The 14,689-nt window shown below is 40.9% G+C and overlaps 1 protein-coding gene across 2 annotated transcripts in view; it reads right to left on the bottom strand.

Annotated features, from left to right (window-relative positions):
- Positions 1-14,689, bottom strand: part of LOC140106742 (solute carrier family 22 member 15-like) — a 158,563-nt gene that overhangs the window by 30,145 nt on the left and 113,729 nt on the right. For both annotated transcript variants that reach the window (XM_072131360.1, XM_072131359.1), the window contains one exon: positions 13,847-13,919. In XM_072131360.1, coding sequence (XP_071987461.1) covers positions 13,847-13,919 — 73 coding nt within the window. The remainder of the gene's footprint in view (positions 1-13,846; positions 13,920-14,689) is intronic.

Genomic DNA, 14,689 nt, shown 5'->3' with positions numbered 1-14,689 from the left:
CTGGAGTCTCAGCTAGCTGGCAGTACTCCCACGCTCCTCCGAGTTGCTGTAAAGCGGTGCATGCGCTGTGCAACCGTGACTCTGGTACGCGCAGGGCTGCAGAAGAGAGCACAGGTGCACTGCGCATGCACAAGCAACAGAATCACGTAGTAATAAAGGATGCAGAGCATGGTGTGGTTAAGAGATGGAAGGGGCTGCTCAGATCAAATGCTCGTCAGGAGGAGGCCCACCTTGACTGCTTGCGTGATTGCATGAGAGAACGGAATATAACTTCTTTGTACAGGCAACACTGGCCCATTTTAAAAACATCTTCACAACACTTTAAGGCTGCCAAATAAGGTAATTAGTGGGTTTCAGGTTGTGACAGGTTCCCTTTTAGAGTGTGTATAGTACGACTGCAGAAACATTCACAGAGACAGAGTTGGAGCAGCAAGGGATTGTACAGGTGATTATAGGGTTTCTGTTTTACAGACTTCCCTGCGTTTTAACAATGGCTTTCAATTTCAACACAACCCCTTAAGAATGGTCTCTTTATTCCATGTTGGAAAATGGGCATAGGAAAAGAAATTGCATTTGTGCACAGATTACTAGATATTGGCGGTCATTTACTAAGGGCCCGAATCGCTATTTGTGGTCGCGTTTCCCGAAAATGATAGTTTTGCGCTGAATTGCCCCGTTTTTTTGGCGCACTTGATCGGATTGTGGCGCCGATGCGCATGCACGCAACGGAAATTGGGGGGCGTGGCCGTCGGAAAACCCGACGGATTTGGAAAAACCGCCATATTTTTTTTTAAAAATGTGTCGCTTGACACGCACTTACCTGCACCCAGGATAGCTTGGTGAACTCCAGTGAACTCTGACGGACTTCAGCGCAGCAGCGACACCTGGTGGACATCGGGCGCACTACCTTAGTGAATCGCCGGAAGACCCGAATCAGCGTCGGAGAACCCGCCGCTGGATAGCGAATGTACCGGGTAAGTAAATCTGCCCCATATTGTTAGGAACTATAATCATTTATGATTTCTAATTTACAAGTGCCAACTGCATCTGAAATGTACAATCTGTTATAAGATAATACTAGACAAACCTATATACAACTTATATAGGTTTTACAAGGTCAAGTGGTAAAATTATCACTGGCAGGTATGCGTCACCATGGATGGTTGGGAGTCTGGATGGGAAAGGTCCCTCCCATATTTCAGCCATGGCCTTTGCATTTATATAAAAGATATATGTGCCTGCCCACTCAACTCAACTCCCCCTTAAGAGCCCTCAGGATAGCCCTAATATGTGCAGACAGATAATCCTACACCTGCTTCTTCCTGAGTTGGAGACATTTGTTATGCTCATGGTGGCATAGACTCGCCAAATGTCCTATCTGACTGGAAGATTATCACTGAATACATCAGTATATAATATATCCATTTACCCTGTATGTAATATATGATCATAGAGCAGAGTGTCTAATTTGGAACAATGTTCTTCTATAATAGCATGAACATTTAATGTAAATTACCCCTAATACAGGACCTCTATTTTATGGCTTATAGCTTACACCTATCAAAATATGCCTATGTGCATGTGGCCTAAGGGTTATCAACAAGTGTTAAAGGGGTCTTCCCATGAAGACAAGAATCTTAAATATATTCAGGATAACAAAATAACACATTCTCTAATTCACTGATATTAATAAAAACACAGAGACAGGTTGGAATTATTTCTATCAGTCCCAGTGAATACATTTTCGGTTGTCCTGGGATTCGACCGTAAATCTTCCTACTATGGTCGGGCAGGGCAGATTCTCATAAATAGCTTCTCCTGTCTACACACTGCAGTGCGCTTCGCCTCCTGCCCTTCTCCCCTCAATTATAAGACAAGCTCACACAGAGATACTTCTTGCTGGCAAGCAGCAGTGTGCAGAGTCTTACTCTACTAGCTACAGACAGATAAGGTCTTTATTCAGGAGGGAGGCATATAACAAAGCTGACTGTGTTCTTAGTGAGTTAACAGAGCTGAGAGTGAGATCTCATCATCTCATTTGTCTCATTTCTCTTTTTCTGTGTGTCAGATACTAGTCAATGTTCAGAACCGAAATAAAAGTAGATAAACCTGTACTCTGGTAATCTAAGCACATTGTCAGCACACAGCAGCTCACAGAAGAATCATGAAGTGTCTGCTTAGAGAGTCTCCGCCCACACTCTGGAATACTACCCTGACCATCACCAAGTTATAAGAGCTAAAACTGCATTAAAACTGAGTAAAATTGTAAAATAGGGGGGTTAAAAATTATCTTTGTGTAAACATCACTAGGGGAATATAACTTGATAACTTTCTTTCATGGGCAAACCCCTTTAACACCAACTTTATGTATATACTACAAATGTAGCAGTATAGATGGGAAGGGTTCCCAATTCAGGGAAGTATAAAAACATTTTTTATAGGAATACAAAAATTGCATGTTTACCGATTTATTCCGGTTCTTATTGATCGAATTATATCCATGTAATAACTTATAATAATTTATAGAAGGGAATCTGAAAACCTATGAAGGAGAGTCAGACCCAGATGTCGCTTCTGTTATTTGGTTTTGGACTTCACATTAGAACTGAGAAAAGGACTTTTCAAACCTTTTTTACTGGAAGACTGAGCTCAGCACCTCCGGAACATGACCTACTTCCCCGGTGACCCCATTGAATGTTTTCCCTCACATTGTAAGCTGTGACATTTTGTGTCAGATAAGCCAATTTTACACTTGTTAACACTTCATAACTCCTAAACAGATTATATTCTGATTATGAGTATTATTACAAATTACTCTGAAGTTAAAGCCTTCTATTAGAGCCAAGGGAGCCGCATACAAAGCAAAGATGAGAGTTGCAGGGTATCCATTAACGGTAATTCACAGTGAAAAGAACGAAAAGTATGGGCGGCAACCATAATCCTCCATGTTCATTCATGAAATCGGAGGGTTGTCATTTCAGACTAGTCATGCCTCAAAGAGTATGATTATGTCATTAACTTTTTTTTTATATTGGCCTGGGTTGCATATTAGGTATAGTGATGGAGGTAAACGCTGTTACATTAAACGTCTAGAGCAGGAGTCGGGAACCTTTTTGGATGAGAGAGCCATGAAAGCTACATATTCTAAAATGTTATTCCGTAAGAGCCGTACAATATGCATGTGCCTCCTAGTAGATAGCTAGCCCCAGCACATACCCCAGTAGATAGTCCAAAATAGGGTATTTTGAGCGGCACCGTGTATATATAGATATTCGGGTGCAGGTCTTCTTAAGAGGTCCGACAATGACCCCAATAAATGGTAGTAAACAATTGAGAAGCAGCACTCCGGTATTTCCAGTGAATAAAAAGGTTTTATTCCACCAACATAGTTGCGACGTTTCGCCAATTCAATCAAGGCTTGATAATGCCTTGATTGAATTGGCGAAACGTCGCACTATGTTGGTGGAATAAAACCTTTTTATTCACTGGAAATACCGGAGTGCTGCTTCTCAATTGTCTACTACCCCAGTAGATAGGTAGCCACAGCACCTGCCACCCAGTAGATAGGTAGCCCCAGCACATACCCCCAGTAGATAGGTAGCCATGGCACATGCCCCCTGTATATAGGTAGCCACAGCACATGGCCCCCTGTATATAGGTAGCCCCAGCACATACCCCGCTGTATATAGGTAGCCAAAGCACATGCTTCCCAGAAGATTGGTAGTCAAAGCAAAAAAAAAAAAAAGGATATTCACCTACTTGCGCTCCCTGCAGCCAGCTCTCCATCGCTCCCATGCTCTTCTCCTTGACCCAGGCTTAGATGATGGCGGCGATGGTGACTGGAGCGCACAAAGGACATAGGCTGCGGTAACATGGCTGCCTGTGTCCAGTGATCAGTCTAAGACACACACAGCAGCCATCACTATTTATTAAAGATCTGTCCCGAGCCATAGGTTCCCTACCCCTGGTCAAGAGGGTTTTAAATATGAGGAAGGAGGAACTTATATTTAAGATGGGAGGGACAATTGCTAATGGCAAAATAAGATATTCCACAAATGCATTCAGTAAGTTCATATCGCCCGCATGACTCTACCAACCACTCTCGAATTGGCCTGAAGAGTTCGGGAAAGCTGAACGCCATGTAGTAGCGGAGCCCACATATATTTTCTAATTGTCAACAAGCAAATTGACTGTGAGAGCCGTTGCCTCTTAATGACATGGCTTATACAATCACCAGTAAATGCCTATTTTTATATGGTTTTCTAAACATTTGAGGTTGTTTAATTAGCTCATATTAATTAAAATGTAATCTAGTTCATTTCGTGACATAGTGAGATCAGCGTGGTACGCCCAACCAAAGTTATTTCCTCTTTCCATCAATGAATAAGAAAATAGCTAGTAGTACAAAGACTAATCACTATGGTGCTTCTAAGATAATTAAAAAATGTATGGAAAAAAGCTAAAAATTGTTAATTATAATGGTCTGAAAAGCAATAAAAAGCACCCAATCACAGGTTCCTCTGCCACTAATGTTATTATGCTTCCTATTCTTTAATTCCTGGCCCCACTTGAACTGTAAGAAACAAGGCTCAGAGAACTGGATGAAGTGGGCCAGCACTACATATGGTGATGGGTGGAAATTTAAGGGGTTTGACCATGAAAGAAAGTTCTCAAATTTTAACCTTAGTAATGTTTACACATTAAAGATAATTTTTAACCTCTTACTTGGCTATTTTATTCTGTTTTATTGCTAAATTTGCTCTGATGACTCAGTGATGGTCAGTAAAATTCAGGAGTGTGGGCGGAGATTCTCTAAGCGGATACTACATGATTCATCTGTGCTATGTGCTGACAATGTGCTTAGATTATCAGGGTAGAGGGTTTATCTACACTTTCATTTAGCTTCTAAAGATTCTACCGTATTTTTCGGACTATAAGGCGCCCTAAAAATCCTTTGATTTTCTCAGAAATCAAAGGTGCACCTTATAGTCCAGTGCGCCTTATATATGAACCGTACTTGCAGACAACAGCTGCCAGGTCTGCCACCTGCTTGTCATTCATCCTTATAATCAGGTGCGCCTTATAATTCGGTGCGCCTTATATATGAACCTAGCCGTTTTAGCAGGCTTTTATTGATGGTGCGTCTTATACTCCGGTGCGCCTTATAGTCCGCAAAATACTGTAGTATCTGACATAGAAAAAGAGACATGAGACACATCAGAGTTATATACTATTTAATCTAATTATTCAATTACTAAAAAATTTAATGCTGCTGTTGGGGAATGGACAAAAAGATGGAAAAGGATGGACAGCCAGACAGTAAGATAGACGCACCTGACTGTCCCTACCTCCTTGCCTATCCTACCCTAAATGGTACATGACAACTGGTTGATGTTCCCTTCCTGCATCAAAACAAACACAGATGAATGGTCGTACACACATGGTTTTTAACCAAGAGGGCATTGCAGTACAGAATCAAGAGATAAATGGATGCTTAGAAGACATGCAAGAAGATAAAACATATAGGAGGTCCAGAATGCTCCAAAGACTTTTAGCAAGCAATGGGACAATCCTCTTACAAGATATCAGAGTCCTGGTACAAAAGGTGATAGGACATCCAGACAAGACAGACTAGCAAGGGAGATATGTAAGTAAAGGAGGCATCTATCCATCACAGCTTAACCATCTACAGCACAGAACAAAGTCAACAGGAAACAGACAGGTGTGTGGAAATCAATTAAGACAGACAGGAGTGAAGTAAGGCAGTGTTCAGACTACATATATTACACTTACACAGAAATATGCAAAATGTATCTTTTATCCCAGCTTAGGAAAGTTTTGCCCACATGTACATAATGCAGCAGTTGGTGATGGGAGCATAACATTATCTAGTTATGTACTCTATAGTGCTGGGGCTACAAAGTGCTATAAAAAAATATCATTAAGCCAGTGATTTAATGGTTAATGGTATTGTACGGTATATTATCAGTATCCAATACAATGCATTCTATAGTAAGGACATAAAGACATTTTTTTTAACCTAATGTATGAAAATGTAACAGCCAGTTTTAAAATAACAGATAAAATTTGTGACTAATTTTAGGTGCATTTTTCAGTATTTGCATGAACAGCAATCCTCAAATGAGAACTTTAACACTTTATCCTTCTTCACCCACGCACACAGCCCAAATGCCAGCAGTGCAATCTCATAATGTTAAGGTTATTTATTTAACTTCAAGGCAGGAAGAAATCTGCTACAAGATATAGTAAGGCAAACAATGTTTAAATGAAAAAAATACAGCCGCAACTCGCCAAGCTTAAAGTCTTCCCAAATAAATCCGCCATCCATATCCATCCCCGATTTATTTGTGTTAAGTGTGTTGATAAGAGAACATTATTCTGGTATGTAATACTGATATCAAGTAAGGATCTAAAATTTCTAACAAGATGTGCCAATTTTATTTTAAAATGTGTGATATTGGAGCATGTTTCAATGTGTAAAGTTTAGCTGTCTAAATGTAAGAACTTAATAATAAATAATAATTAATATACACTCACCGGCCACTTTATTAGGTACACCTGTCCAACTGCTCGTTAACACTTAATTTCTAATCAGCCAATCACATGGCGGCAACTCAGTGCATTTAGGCATGTAGACATGGTCAAGACAATCTCCTGCAGTTCAAACCGAGCATCAGTATGGGGAAGAAAGGTGATTTGAGTGCCTTTGAACGTGGCATGGTTGTTGGTGCCAGAAGGGCTGGTCTGAGTATTTCAGAAACTGCTGATCTACTGGGATTTTCACGCACAACCATCTCTAGGGTTTACAGAGAATGGTCCGAAAAAGAAAAAACATCCAGTGAGCGGCAGTTCTGTGGGCGGAAATGCCTTGTTGATGCCAGAGGAGAATGGGGAGACTGGTTCGAGCTGATAGAAAGGCAACAGTGACTAAAAACGCCACCCGTTACAACCAAGGTAGGCAGAAGAGCATCTCTGAATGCACAGTACGTCGAACTTTGAGGCAGATGGGCTACAGCAGCAGAAGACCACACCGGGTGCCACTCCTTTCAGCTAAGAACAGGAAACTGAGGCTACAATTTGCACAAGCTCATCGAAATTGGACAGTAGAAGATTGGAAAAACGTTGCCTGGTCTGATGAGTCTCGATTTCTGCTGCGACATTCGGATGGTAGGGTCAGAATTTGGCGTCAACAACATGAAAGCATCCTGCCTTGTATCAACGGTTCAGGCTGGTGGTGGTGGTGTCATGGTGTGGGGAATATTTTCTTTGCACTCTTTGGGCCCCTTGGTACCAATTGAGCAATGCCACAGCCTACCTGAGTATTGTTGCTGACCATGTCCATCCCTTTATGACCACAATGTACCCAACATCTGATGGCTACTTTCAGCAGGATAATGCGCCATGTCATAAAGCTGGAATCATCTCAGACTGGTTTCTTGAACATGACAATGAGTTCACTGTACTCAAATGGCCTCCACAGTCACCAGATCTCAATCCAATAGAGCATCTTTGGGATGTGGTGGAACGGGAGATTCGCATGATGGATGTGCAGCCGACAAATCTGCGGCAACTGTGTGATGCCATCATGTCAATATGGACCAAAATCTCTGAGGAGCTTCCAGCACCTTGTTGTATCTATGCCACTAAGAATTGAGGCAGTTCTGAAGGCAAAAGGGGGTCCAACCCGTTACTAGCATGGTGTACCTAATAAAGTGGCCGGTGAGTGTAGTTAATAAATATTATCTCCTTGGTGCTCCATATTTTAGTAGGATTCACTTTATGTATTTTTATACAGTAATATATTGTATATTTTAATATGCACATTGATATAATATATTCACAATATGTCATTTTATAATTATCTGAAATCTGAGAGGGCAGTTACGAGTGCATATGTTATTACCAGATATTTTACATAAATTAGTCAAATTTCTAATTATTGTAATTTTTATAATCATTTATCTGTTTTCAGTGGCCTCCTTCCTTCTAAGATCAGCTTTAAAAAATTATGCTAATGGACGTTACCAGAGCGCCTCTGTAGTGCAGATTTACAGGCTGCTACAATGTGCAGGAGCTCTTCCCCTCCCACTCTCTGAGATTCCTGCAGTCAGAGGGAGAGGGAATATGCAAATTGCAGTGGGAGCAGGGGTAAAGTGTAGCAACCTGTGACTCTACACGGCTGAAATCTGGTAACTCCCCCCAAAAGCCCTTCTGGATCATTACTTTAATAATGCTAAACCACCCACCAAATTTTATACCGAGAAGGACCTTCACTCATACTCCTGTTCCTGCTAACAACACACATGTACACAAGAGCCATTTCAGAACCTTTGAAGGTCCTTCAAAGGTCCTGAAACTGCATATTGAAAGCAGCAGAAGGGACACATCCTCCATTCTTCAAGAAGCTGATTCTAGTAACATATGTAGGAAGTGACTTCCAGACTTGTAGGGGCTATGATAATGATATAGCCCAGGGCCCATAGCAGTCTTAATCCACCCCCTACTCTATAGACTATTTACAGACAATTATGTTTTTGTAATCTAGTATACTCATTGTATGACTTTTAAAGGACACCTGTCATCAGGTCCCTGTCACCTCTACCTGTTGGAGTAGCTCACAAGGATCCATCCCAACCTTTATCTAGTCAATTCATACATTAATCATTGTAAAATCATCTTTTCTTTATTATGTAAATGAGGTTTCTTCACATGGTCAGAGGCAGTGATGTCACCCCTGTTACCCCTCCCCTCTCCTCCCCCTGCTCATGTCTGTGTGTAATGTATAGTAAAGCATTGCTACTGTCTGTGCTTTACCTGCTAACATGCTGCATCCTCCTAATACACATATGTGAGACACAGACATCAGCTACACAAGTACCTGACATGTTCTGATATAATATGGCTGCCTGGAGCTGTTGTATCTCTCCTATACACACAGACTACAGGGGGTACCAGCACCAGGAAGCACATGGAGGAGCCATTACACCATTATACCTCACACCGTTATGCAGGCTGTCAGTCATGTGTATAGGAGTATCTAATACACACACAGGCTGCAGGGGGCGCCAGCACCAGGAAGCACATGGAGGAGCCATTACACCATTATGCAGGCTGTCAGTCATGTGTATAGGAGTATCTCATACACACAGGCTACCGGGGACGTGGCCACCAGCACTAGGAAGCACATGGAGGAGCCATTGCACCATTATACATCACACCATTATACAGGCTGTCAGTCAAGCACTGGGGGTGTGGCTGTGCCTCCCACTCATGAATAAGCCGGACAGCTTGAATATGATAATGACTCATTGGACCTCTCTCAGGTCATTTGCATACAGCTTTAGGACCTCATTACTTAGGTTTACAGGCATGTAGAGGGACAATGAAGGGATAGAGGCAATGCTTTCTGATGGCAGTTTATGAAAATATATTTAGTTTGCCTGACGGGTTCTCTTTAAGCAGCTAATTGACAAAAGAGTCGCCCATGTGCATCGCTGTCTACTCTATATGCCCAAAAGTAGGGTGAGCAGAAAAAATTGTCGAATGTCAAGTAAGCCCAAGAAGTTCTGAAGCCATATTTCTGATAAAGTTTATCCATTAGGCGTTGCTGCACAATGTAATACGGCACCCCTAGGATCCCCGACCACTCTACGCTGAATACAGCACCTGTGTTAATATTCGACTTGCCAACTCTGAGCTCTAAAATATACGGATGAAACACAAGGGAACGGTTTTTCCCAACAACCTCCTACACAAAATACTGACGGTAAATTATAGTGACAAGAACCCGTTATATCTCCAGTGCAGTCATGAAATCACTGTATCAACTTCTGAAGTGATCTCTTGCCAAAAAGCCGTGTGCCTTGCACATCTGGTAATGTTTGCTCCTGACTTCCATTCTCTACAATAATGGCAGAAATATTTCAAATTATGTAGTGATACAAAGTACGGGATGGCAAGAGCTTGATTGATTTAACTATTAATTTCCTTCCCGGCGTGCAGATTAATACGTAGGGTGTGAGGGAGGATGAAATATGCAGGTGGCACGAAATAACAGGATGATGGGGAATTTAAAAATTTAATGCTATTGTTCCAAGATTCAGAAGATTCATACTCATAATTTCATGTAAATTATAAGCTCTGACGCTGGGCTGACAGCGCACATACGCAGTGTTATGTTGATTATTTCATTAAACACTTTTTTCCCTACATTACAGCATTCCCCATATACATGTTCTATAGCCATCATTTCAACACATATTTTTCTACATAGATTATAATAAGGACCTGGATAAAAGGAATCATTAGTTGTATAAACAGAAGTCTGTTGTCCATGGCACCAGGCCACTCAAATTGGTGCCAATTCTCCTGGCAGCCAGAGTATATATTGACTCCCGGATGTAATTCTCAACTTTAAAATGGCACCAGATCACTTTAAATGGCTATGTCTCCGGCAGTATAGCACTAGTTCAAGCTCAGCATATTCATAGAAAAAGACATGGGTGTCAAAAAAACCTTTCAAAGTGACAATAATGCTTACAAGTGGCTGCTCTCCTAGTGAGGTTATGGTGTTACTTAGCTCTAACTGAAGTGATATACTGTAATTTATGCCTAATGGGAGCATCCTGGGCTGTTATTAAAGGCCAGCCTAGGTTAAATTCAAATCAAATTGTTTAACACCTTAAAGGGGCACCTACCACCAGGATGAAGGACTGTATGCAAATGAGCCTCAGGGGCTCCAGGCTCCGTAGGGGTTATTGGAGCCTGGAGCCCCTCAGTCTCATTTGCAGACAGTGTTTCATTCTGGAGGTAAATGTCAGATGGTAGAGGCCATTTTACTTTCCATTTTTTACTCCTTGTCTTTAAAAATCCATAACTTTTTTCCCACTTACAAAGCTATGTGAGAAGGCTTGATTTCTGCATAACAAACTGTACTTCTGAGTGATGGTATTTTATATTCCATGCCGTGTATCGGGAAGCCAGAAAAAAATTTCCAAATACAATGAAAAAACGTATTGGTGCCATCTTTCTGTGGATGCGGTTTTCACGGCTTTCACTGTGCGCTCCAAATGAAATCTTTCTTCTATTCTTTGGATCAGTACGATCACAGGGATATCACATTTAGAAAAGTTTTATTGTGTTTTAATAGAATTATAAAAATTAAAACCTATTTAACAACAAAATTTTCCTTATTTTGCCCCTATTCAGACAATAATACATTTTTAGTGCTTCACTGTACTGCACATTGTAAGGTGTAATTTTTTGCAGGACAAGCTGACTTATTCATTGGTACCATTTTGGGGACTGTACGACCTTTTGATGCTTTTTATACCATTTGTTATGTGCTGCAGAATGTCAAAAAAGTGGCGTTTTGGACGTTTGTTCGCTCTTTTCCGTTACACGGTTCACCGGCGAGAATAACCATTTTTATAATTTGATAGATCAGGGCTTTTGAGAAGCAGTCAAAGTGGCTTTTCTAACATTTAGGCATTATTTTCGGTTGTGGGGTTCACCACTGGGAATAACCGTTCCTAACAATCATGTTTTTTATTTTATTTTTTCATTTTTATTTCATTTCTAGGGGGATTAGAATATTTTTTTTATTCCTAACATATACTGAAATACTACAGAATTGCAATAGATCTGGCCCGGCTGCCATGGGAATGGATTGTTGCGACCTACCCAAAATGGCAGTGCTGACAGCAGATAAATGGTTAACCCCCGTGGTCGGTGCCAGCATTGATTTTGGGGCAACACAATGCAACAAATACACCATATATGAAGAGGAATCAGCCCATAAGCCCGCTTCGTATAACAGCATATGTACGTAACATACATGTACCTCAAAATGCGTTAAGTAGTTAATGGTCTGTTTGGAAAAGATTGGACGTAAAAGGTTTTAGTTGCATGCACCTAAACTCATATCAAGCTTGCACCGTTTTTATAGCACTAGTCTCATCCTATGTGTAAGGGTGTTGTCATATGGTGCGTTCGGTGTGCGTTTTTAAACACGTGTTTGCACGTGTTCCATTCGTTTGGATGGTTTGAATCCTGTATTTTCACAGCTGCTTACACTTTCATAAATGAAGAAAAACAGATTAAAACCAGCCAAACACACGGTAAACATGCGAAAACTCATGCGTTTTTAGTGCCTTTAAAAAACATGTGCGTTTTCAGTCCGATTAAAAATGGTCCAAGAATGGACTAAGTACATACACAGTGTGACGGCACTATAAGAGACACCCTTTGAGCCACCTAAGGCCGGCGGCACACGTGGCGTTTTAAACCCGTTTTTGGGCCGTTTTTAAGCAGTCTGTTTTGGGCCTTTTTTAAGCGGCCGAAAAACGGGTTCAAAACGCCAGGTGTGCCGCCGGCCTAAGGCTTCTGGGCTTGGATGCAACCACACCTGCCTGAACTGCATATACCATTAACTTTCCTTCGCACTGTTTAACCTTTTAAGGATGTAACCCTTTTCCTTTTTACATTTCTGGTTTTAATCCCTACCATCCAAAATAAATTTCTTTTTTATTTTTCTATTCACAGAGCTGTAGGAGGGTTGGGAATTCCACTCTTTACCTTTCCGGACAATGTACTGGGAAGCTGTTTAGAGGCGTCACTTTGGGGTCTGCATAACACCCCCTACACCCTTTATTTTTTTACAATGATTATGGAGATACTAAATTCAAAGGTCTGTTATGTTATAATACCTTTTAAAAAATGCAAATCTTATGGAAATAAGAATTTCTCTTTATCACCATGTTCTGACGCATTTCATGGATGAAAATGTGGATCAAAATTTGTGGGTGAAGAATCGAAAAAAAGGAACGCTAGAAATAAAGAATATAATTTGCAACACAAGAAATCTTAAAAATACTGTAGATAATATTGTAAGCAAAATATATAAAAATCTGAATAAATATCCCTATAATAGACAAATAAGATATCTAGCCAAAATTCATTTTCCAGAAATACTATTCCTAAAATAGATGTGCTTACCAAAAGGTGCCTATACGGGTATAGGGGGTAGTATGAATTTTGTCTCTGCTACCAGAGAGGAAAATTGTCCAAAAATCCCTGGCGGTGAATGGTGCAGCGAGCCCTATCCACCAAGCAATGAGATGACCTCTCCAGCATGCCCGGCCTACAATGACCATCTGAATACAAATTAATCCATAGTAATAGGTGCTTGTAGCTTTCACATTTAGCGCAACTTTTTTTTTTTCTTTCAGTGAATGGTGGTTTATAAAATTGGCTGAATTATTTGATGGGAAAATATCAGCAGAGTTAGTCCTGGCATTTTTGGATACATTAATAAAAAAATGTCCGTTTTTTTTTTTTTTTACAAAAATGATTCAATGATTCATTTTTCAGTTTTCTAAATGTATTATATATATTATATATATATATAATTCACTTTGGCGCTCATACTGCATTTTACAAAGCCACTTTTATTGGTCAAACTTCAAGAAGATAATGTGCCGTGTATGTAGCAATATGCTTCACTTGAAAAGATAGGGGATCACATTTTCTATATAACTTGAAAGTTCTCCAAACATTTTATATATAACTGAGAAGCAGATGAAAGTACAGTTTACATTACTTTAGGGCTCAAGTCCAGGTGTTTCTGAGCATCTTTGGAGATAATACAGCAGAAGCTGAAGAGACGGCACTTGTCTGACTATGCCAGATAGAGTTCTCACAAACCTCTCCATAACACTCATGCATTTCACTCACATTCCCCGAAATGTAAAACAAATCGAAAACGCTTATAGACTTTTAAACATGAAAAGCAAATAAAAATCAATAGCAGAGAAACAACTCTTACCATTGACGGTACAAAAGGTGCAAGTATACCACCGAATCTGCATGCCATGGCACAGACGCCCAATCCTGCGTTCCTAAAACAGAGATAAAATCATAAATATAGAGACATGCTCTGAAGAACCTCGCCTGATGTACGGTGATCATAAAAAGGACCTGGCAGCATTAAAGGGGTATTCCCCTTTAATTAGTGTTATTGATTTTGTGATGAAAAATAATACAAATGTGCTGGGCAAACTGGGGCTGGCTATATACTACACGGGGGCTGGCTGGATGGCTATATACTACACGGGGGCTGGCTGGCTATATAATAAAGGGGGCTGGCGGGCTATATACTACAGGACGCTGGCTATATACTACAGGGCGCTGGCTGGCTATATACAACAGGGGGCTGGCTATATACTACAGGGGGCTGGCTATACTCTGGCTATATACTATAGGGGGCTGGCTGGCTATATACTAAAGGAGGCTGGCTGGCTATATACTACAGGGGGCTGGCTGGCTATATACTACAGGGGGCTGGCTATATACTACAGGGGGTTGGCTGGCTATACTCTGGGAGGCTGTAACCAATGCATTTCCCACCCATTTTTTTGGTGGTAAAATTATGTGCCTCAGCTTGTACTTGGGTTGTCTTATACTCGAGTATATACGGTATAAACTGGGGGTTGGCTATATACTACACAGGGGCTGGCTGGCTATATAATAAAGGGGGCTGGCGGCTATATAATAAAGGGGGCTGGCAGCTATATAATAAAGGGGGCTGGCTGGCTATATACTACAGGGCGCTGGCTGGCTATATACTACAGGGGGCTGGCTTGGATATATACTGCAGCTGGCTGGCTGG

The sequence above is a fragment of the Engystomops pustulosus genome, chromosome 11 (genome assembly GCF_040894005.1).
Source record: "Engystomops pustulosus chromosome 11, aEngPut4.maternal, whole genome shotgun sequence".
Lineage (NCBI taxonomy): Eukaryota > Metazoa > Chordata > Amphibia > Anura > Leptodactylidae > Engystomops > Engystomops pustulosus.
Note: the sequence above shows the minus strand (reverse complement) of the source record. Positions and strands in the feature narration are given on the sequence as shown.